Source organism: Plasmodium falciparum (assembly GCF_000002765.6).
Source record: "Plasmodium falciparum 3D7 genome assembly, chromosome: 7".
Taxonomy (NCBI): domain Eukaryota; phylum Apicomplexa; class Aconoidasida; order Haemosporida; family Plasmodiidae; genus Plasmodium; species Plasmodium falciparum.
Window position 1 is genome coordinate 664,950 of NC_004328.3, and position 7,551 is coordinate 672,500.

A 7,551-nucleotide genomic window follows, 5' to 3' on the forward strand; every position below is an offset into this window, starting at 1 on the left:
AAAAAGATGAGTGAAATCGAAAATAAAAATGTGGAAAAAATTCAAAACATTCAAGAATTATTAAAGGATAAAGAACTATTACTATCAAGTATGGAGGAGGAACAAAATATAGATGAAGATATTATAAAGGAGGTGATAACAAATTTAAATTTATTAAAAGATGTTGAAATAAATAAAGATATTTTAAGAATAACAAAAATTGGTATAACTGTTAATAAGCTTACCAAAATAAATAATGAACTTGTGCAAAATCTATCAAAGGATCTTGTTGAAAAGTGGAAGAATATTGCTAAGATGGAAAAATTGTCTTCTCTCAAAAATTATGAAATGATGAAAAAAAGGAAATCGGAAAAAATAGAAATGGCAAATGATAAGATAAATAATGATAATAATAATGATAATAATAATGATAATAATAATGATAATAATAATAATGATAATAATAATAATAATAATAATAATAATAATAATAGTGACAACAATTTTAGTAGTAATAATAATAATTTGTGTGAAGGAGAAGTAGAGTTTAAAAAAGCTAGATTGAATGAAAATGGTTTACATAAATGTAGCTCATCAGAAAGTAGTAATGTACCTGATTATAATATAATAAAAGATAATTTTAATAAAATAAAAAAAAACGATATAAAAATAGTGAATGAATGGAACTATGATGGAAAATTTCATAACGATATGCATAGAGATAAAGCTAAACAATTTTTATTTAAAGCTTTTGTTGTTGGTTCTTCTGATAATTTATTATATTTTATTGAAAAAAAAAAATTGAATGATATAATTTATAATATCGAATGTGAACTATATAAAGTATATATGGAAAAAAGAAGCTCACAAAAAGAATATAATATGCAATTAAAATCTATAAAATTTAATTTAAGTGATAAAAAAAATCCAAATTTTAATGAAAAAGTTTATTCAGAATTTATTTCTTCTAAAGCCTTAGCTACTATGAACTCTCAAGATATGGCTAGTGATGAAAAAAAAAACGAAAGAAAAAAATGCTTACAAGAAAGTTTATTAGCTTGTCAATCTGATTGGGATGTAAAAAATATACTCTTAAAAAAATCGAGAAAAGGAGAATTCCAATGTTTTAAATGTAAGGGTTATGATACTATTTATCATCAATTACAAACAAGAAGTAGTGACGAACCTATGACAACCTTTGTTACATGTTTGAAGTGTAATAATAGATGGAAATTTTAAACAAACAAATAGTTTATTTTGATTTTTTTAAAAATAAAATAATATAATATAATATAATATAATATAATAATAATAATAATAAAAAACTTATATTTATTGAGATATTTGAATCTTTATCTATATCAACTGGTCAAGTGTGATTTATAACTGTAATAAAATTTTTAGCATAAGTATTAAAATATAAAATATGTAAATGTTGATTATCTATAGACTTGAAAAGTGAATATTTATATGTGTGAATAGTAAAGAATTATATATGCCAAGTGAATTTTATGTCGTTTTTATTAAATACTCATTGAATGTATGTATGTATTTATATATTTATATATGTATGTATTTATATATTTATATATGTATGTATTTATATATTTATATATGTATGTATTTATTTATGAATTTTTAATTTTTTGCATCCCTTGTCTTGATATATATTTTTTTGTTTTACATAAATTTGCTTAGTATATACATTTTCACGTATACATATATTTTCAATATCCATATACGCATAAGTTATATTATATTATATAATAAATATATATTTATGTTAAAAATATAAATCCTTAATAGGAGCCCCTCACATTCAGAAGATGCCGCATTTGTATTTCACCAAGTTGTTATATTAAATATTCATTTAACCTTGAAAAATTTATTGAATTATGAGAACAATATAACATTTTTTTTGTACATTTAACGAATAAAAATGTACAAATTTATACATTTATACATTTATACATTTATTCATTTTACCACCTTTTTTCATTTCGTTTTCAATTATACATATAATTATTTATTAATTTATTTTTTCCACTTTGAACATTCAATATTTTATTAAATTGACCTTTTTAATCCTATTTTTTTTTTTTTAAATACATATATAAAATATGTTGTATATATATAAAATATATATATTTACATATATATGCATATATTATATTTTCAAAAATTAAATATATTATAAACACAATATATAAATATATATATGTACATAATATATTATGTTTGAAGAATAATTTATTATATATAATAAACATCATAAAATAAACATATAAATTTTTTTTCTTTTTTTGGTTTTTTAATATTTTATCTTATACCAATCTCTGTTTTTACATGTGCAATTATTTATATATTAATATATTTTTGTATAGATAAATATGTATTTATATTTTTTCTTTTTCTTTTTTTTATTAAGAACATACTATATTTTATATTTAATAATTTTAATTATATATACATATATATATATATAAACATCTTTTTTTTCCTTATAAGTTAATTATGATTTTATAAAAATATAAAATAAAACAAACCAAAACATATATCCTACAAAAATAAAATAAAATAATATAAAATAAAAGGAAATATATATAAATTATGTGAGTACATAATTTAGAAGGAACATATATATATATATATATATATATATATGTTTATTGATATATAAATTTATTTATTTATTTTATTTTATTTTTTTTTTTGAGCAGATTATTAAAAAATATTATTATGTATATTTTGATTATAAACTATTGAACGATTTTTCTTTTATATGAAAAATAAAAATTCATTCCGAATATTACCAATGATCGTTTTTAATTTTATATAATATACTTTTTAACGACAAAAAAAAAAATAAAAATAAATTAAATTAAAAGGAAAAGGAAAAGGAAAAAGAAAAAATAAAAGAAAAGAAAAAAAAAAAAAAGAAAAAAAAGAAAAAAAAGAAAAATGTTTATTTTTTAACTGAAGTATTTCAACCTCTAAAATATGTAATATATATATATTATATATATATTCATTTACAATATATGTAAAAAAAAAAAATGAGTAGTAAATCAGACAGGGAAGATAAATGTAAAAGCAAAAATAAAGAGAAATATTATAAATATCGAAAAGATGATAACAAAAAAGATATTATAAATAAAGAAAAATATAAATACCGGTATGAAGAACATATATCAAAAAAGGATTATACGAAAAAGAAAGAGAAACTTTATACAAATGATTCTGAAAAAGAAAATAAAAAAAAAAAAAAAATGTTAAAGGATTATAGTAAAGAAGAAATAGACATGCAAGAAAGTGATATATCTAAAAATTCAAATAAAAATATAATAATGAACAAAAGAAAAAGGAAATCATCATCAATTAGTAAAGATAATCATTTGAAAAATGAAGAAAGGGTAAGAAAAAAATGGAAGGATAAAAGAAGTTGTGACGTTAAAAAGAAAAAAAAAGAAAATTCGTCCTATAGTAATCAGAGTTCAAGTGAGAATATGTCAGACGTTATAAGCAGCAAACGATATAGTGATAAATCTAGTGATAGTTCTAAATCTAGTGGTAGTTCTAAATCAAGTGGTAGTTCTAAATCTAGTGGTAGTTCTAAATCTAGTGGTAGTTCTAAATCTAGTGGTAGTTCTAAATCTAGTGGTAGTTATAAATCTAGTGATAGCTCTAAATCTAGTGATAGCTCTAAATCTAGTGGTAGTTCTAAATCTAGTGGTAGTTCTAAATCTAGTGATAGCTCTAAATCTAGTGATAGTTCTAAATCTAGCGATAGCTCTAAATCTAGTGATAGCTCTAAATCTAGTGATAGTGATAATAGTAGTAAATCTAGTCAAAGTTATTCCTCATCTACGAAAAGAAAAAAAAAAAAAAAAATATTGAAGAAGAAGAAGAAAGGAAAAGAAGAAAAAAAAATGAATATAAAAAATAAGAGTGATAATACAAATGAAGAAATTAAAAAAAAAAAAGAATTTGATGAACATATATATGATAGCAAAGAAATGATAAGATTAACAATAAATATATTACAAAATTATAATTTTTTGAATAATTTAAAAATACTTTATAAAAAGTTAGATAACAAAAAAAAAATATCTTTAGAAAATATAAAAGATTTAAAATTAAAAAAAAAATTAAGACATTTATTACGTTCTTGGAAATTAGAAAAAAAAGATGAATATTATAAAAAACCATTAAATTTTAGAGAAAATATATATGATATATTTAATAATTTATTATATTACTTTTTATCTAAAATAGATTTAAATAAATTGAGAGAAAATATTTCAAAGAGAAGAGAATTATTATTAAATAAAAATTATAATAAATCAAATAATTCTTCAACACAACGTAAGTTATCTAATATATCAGATTATTATTTAGAAAATGTAAATGATTCTGTTTATGATGATGAAAATTTATTAAATGATTTAAGAAAAAATAATTCTTCCGATTTATTAGAAAATTCAAATCATATACCCATGAAAAGTTTAAGAGAATTACATGAAGAAGGATTTTTTAAAAACAGTAAGGAAAATTATAAAGAATTTGTAGAAAAACATAAAGAAGTTGATTTATGGGGAAAAAATGAACAAGAACAAAAATATTTATTAAGTTCAAAAAATAAACCAAATGAAAGAAAAAGATTTGACCGAGAAACGGATTTGTGTATAAATAAATTTGTAAATAAGCAAGACTATAAAAAGTTAATAAAAAATACAAAGGACCATGTCGATGATAAATTTCACAAAACAGAAAATATGATATAAATTTGGTGTGTGTAAAAGTATGTGTCTATATTTATTTGTACGATCAGTTTTCTAGAATATGTATATATACATATATATTATTTTATTTTTTTTTTTTTTTTCTGTTTATTGAATATATCATATAATTAAATAATCCATTTCATTATAATTCTTATGAATTCATATTTTTAAAATATTTATAATATATATAATTTTTATTATATTATTTTCCTATAACTCTTTATATTTTTTTGTCTTTAATTTTTTTTTTTTTTTTTGTTAAACTTTTAAATTGATTTTGTTTGATATTTAAAAATATATACATATATATATATATATATATATATATATATATATATATATATATATATAATGAAAATATTGTTACAGACGTTTTATTATTATTTCCTTTCCCCTTTGGAATGAAATTAATTTTATCACATATATATATTAACATATATTCTAAATTAATATATAACAACATATTATTTTATATAAAGAAAGGTCCACGAACAGGTTTTCCTTTTTTATTATTTTTTTTTTTGGTTTCATAATATTATATTTTGACATTATAAAATATCTGAAGAAATCAATCCTGATTAATAATCAATATTTTGTAAAATATATATATATATATATATATTTATTTATAAAACTATTTACAAAACTATTTACAAAAGGTTTAATATTATATATATATATATATATATATATATATATAAAAATTGAAACTTTTAAAATTCATTATGATAAATAAATAAATAATTTTTTATTCATTTAAATTTTAATGATTATTAATTTTTTAAATAATATAAAAAAGGCATAAATAATTTTATAAAGATATTATACAATAATTATGTAAAATATAATTATAACTATAATATAATAAAATTAAGTAGTAATAAATTAAAGTACAGAATATATTATACTAAGAAGTACAATATTTTTATTGTAAGAACATAAAAAATCTTATATTAAAAGAAAACAATATAATAATATATATATATATATATAAATATAATATATTATATAATTTTATAATGTATATATAATTTCTTTTTTTTTATTTTATTATAACGTTTAAGAAAACGTTAAATTTTGAATCCGAGATAGTATAGTGGCAAGTATTTCCGCCTGTCACGCGGAAGACCCGGGTTCAATTCCCGGTCTCGGAGATTTTTTTTTTTTTTTTATTTATACCTTTATATAAAAATTCTCTTCCTTTTTTAAAAGAAATTATTTATGCATTTATATATATATATATATATATATATATATAAATTTTTTTTTTTTAAATGAATAGTTTCATATTAATAATAATATATAAAAAAAACAAAATAATTTTGAATCTATGAAATATATTTTATAAGAACATAAATTTAACCTTTCAAATAAAAATAAATTAACATGCTGGCTATTAATATATAATAAACTCATATAATATTGTATTTATTGTATATTCATTTCTCCATTTTTTTCGAGAATCAAATATTTTTAATTACATTATTTGAACATTTTATGATGAAAAAAAAAAAATAAATAAATGTTTATGTTGACAAAGTTATTTTTAACAATTTTAAGGAGATTACATATAATATATAAAAATTATATACATTTTTATAAAGATTGGTCATTTGGGGTAAGGAATTAATAAAATAATTATTATATATATATATATATATAATTTAATATGAATTGTTATAAGTATCAATACAATTTAAATGAAATATTTTATATACCATTAGATGATATTCATAAAAATTAAAGTTAATAATATTATGTATTATTTATCTTTTAATTTTTATATCCAATTATTTTATAAATCTTAAAAGAAAAATTGAATTTTCATATAAAGAAAATTACCTTTTTGTCTATTTTTAATAAAATAAAAGAGAAAAAAAGGGAAATATAGATAATAATTTTTTTTTTATAATATTAATAAAAATTTCATACAGTTATTATATGACAGAATGGCCGAGTGGTCTAAGGCGCAACGTTAAGGCCGTTGTCCGAAAGGGCGTGGGTTCGAACCCCACTTCTGTCATTTTTTAATTTTTTATTTTATAATATTATATTATATTATATATAATACATATATTATATTAATAAAGTTCAAATATTATTAAAATGGAAAATAAACTTTTTATGTTCATTTATTTTTATAATATAAAAATAATTAAAATGTTAATATAGTTGCTTCTCCTTAGGAATAAGTTTATTATATATTACTTTTACATTTATTCAAGGTATGTGTATTTTCCTTTTTTTTTTTTTTTCCTTCTTATATCTTATATTTATTTATACAAAAGGTATATAATTGTTATAATATTATTTAACTTCCAAGAGGGGAAAAGGAAATATATATATATATATATATATATTTATATTTATATATAAGTTGGTATATTTTACTTTTGTAATTAAATAATAATATTTAGAGTATTTAATTATTATAAGGAATAATATATGATATAAAAAGAAAAATAATATATACTAAATGTATATATATTTTATATAGAATAATATAGTTAAGAAGTGCAGGATATAAAAAAAAAAAAACATAAAAATATAATTAAAAATATAAATATGAATATACAAAAATGATTAATTGCATATAAATTACACAATTGTTATATTCATATAATAATATGGTTATAAATGAAAAAATAAATGAGTAATATAAAATATACTGAAGATGAAAAAAAAAAAAAAAAAAAATTAAAATATATTAAATGTTTATTTAAATTTTATATATAATTTTTATATAAACTTTTTTTTCTTTTTGGCAAGTTTATATTATATATATCAT

General features: G+C 17.4%; 2 protein-coding genes and 2 non-coding genes across 4 annotated transcripts; all 4 read left to right on the forward strand.

Moving 5' to 3' along the window:
• Nucleotides 1-6: 6 nt before the first annotated feature.
• On the forward strand, nucleotides 7-1,218 carry PF3D7_0714500 (transcription elongation factor s-II, putative; the record flags this gene model as incomplete). Its single annotated transcript, XM_001349015.1, has 1 exon — nucleotides 7-1,218. One exon carries the CDS (start codon nucleotides 7-9, stop codon nucleotides 1,216-1,218), a length of 1,212 nt encoding a protein of 403 aa, XP_001349051.1.
• A 1,817-nt stretch (nucleotides 1,219-3,035) lies between these two features.
• Nucleotides 3,036-4,763, forward strand: PF3D7_0714600 (conserved protein, unknown function; the record flags this gene model as incomplete). Its single annotated transcript, XM_001349016.1, has 1 exon — nucleotides 3,036-4,763. The coding sequence occupies one exon, from the start codon at nucleotides 3,036-3,038 to the stop codon at nucleotides 4,761-4,763; it is 1,728 nt and encodes a 575-aa protein (XP_001349052.1).
• Nucleotides 4,764-5,845: 1,082 nt separating this feature from the next.
• Nucleotides 5,846-5,917, forward strand: PF3D7_0714700. Its single transcript has one exon. It is a non-coding gene; the product is annotated as a tRNA-Asn (tRNA).
• A 789-nt stretch (nucleotides 5,918-6,706) lies between these two features.
• PF3D7_0714800 lies at nucleotides 6,707-6,786 on the forward strand. The gene has a single exon. It is a non-coding gene; the product is annotated as a tRNA-Leu (tRNA).
• Nucleotides 6,787-7,551: the final 765 nt, after the last annotated feature.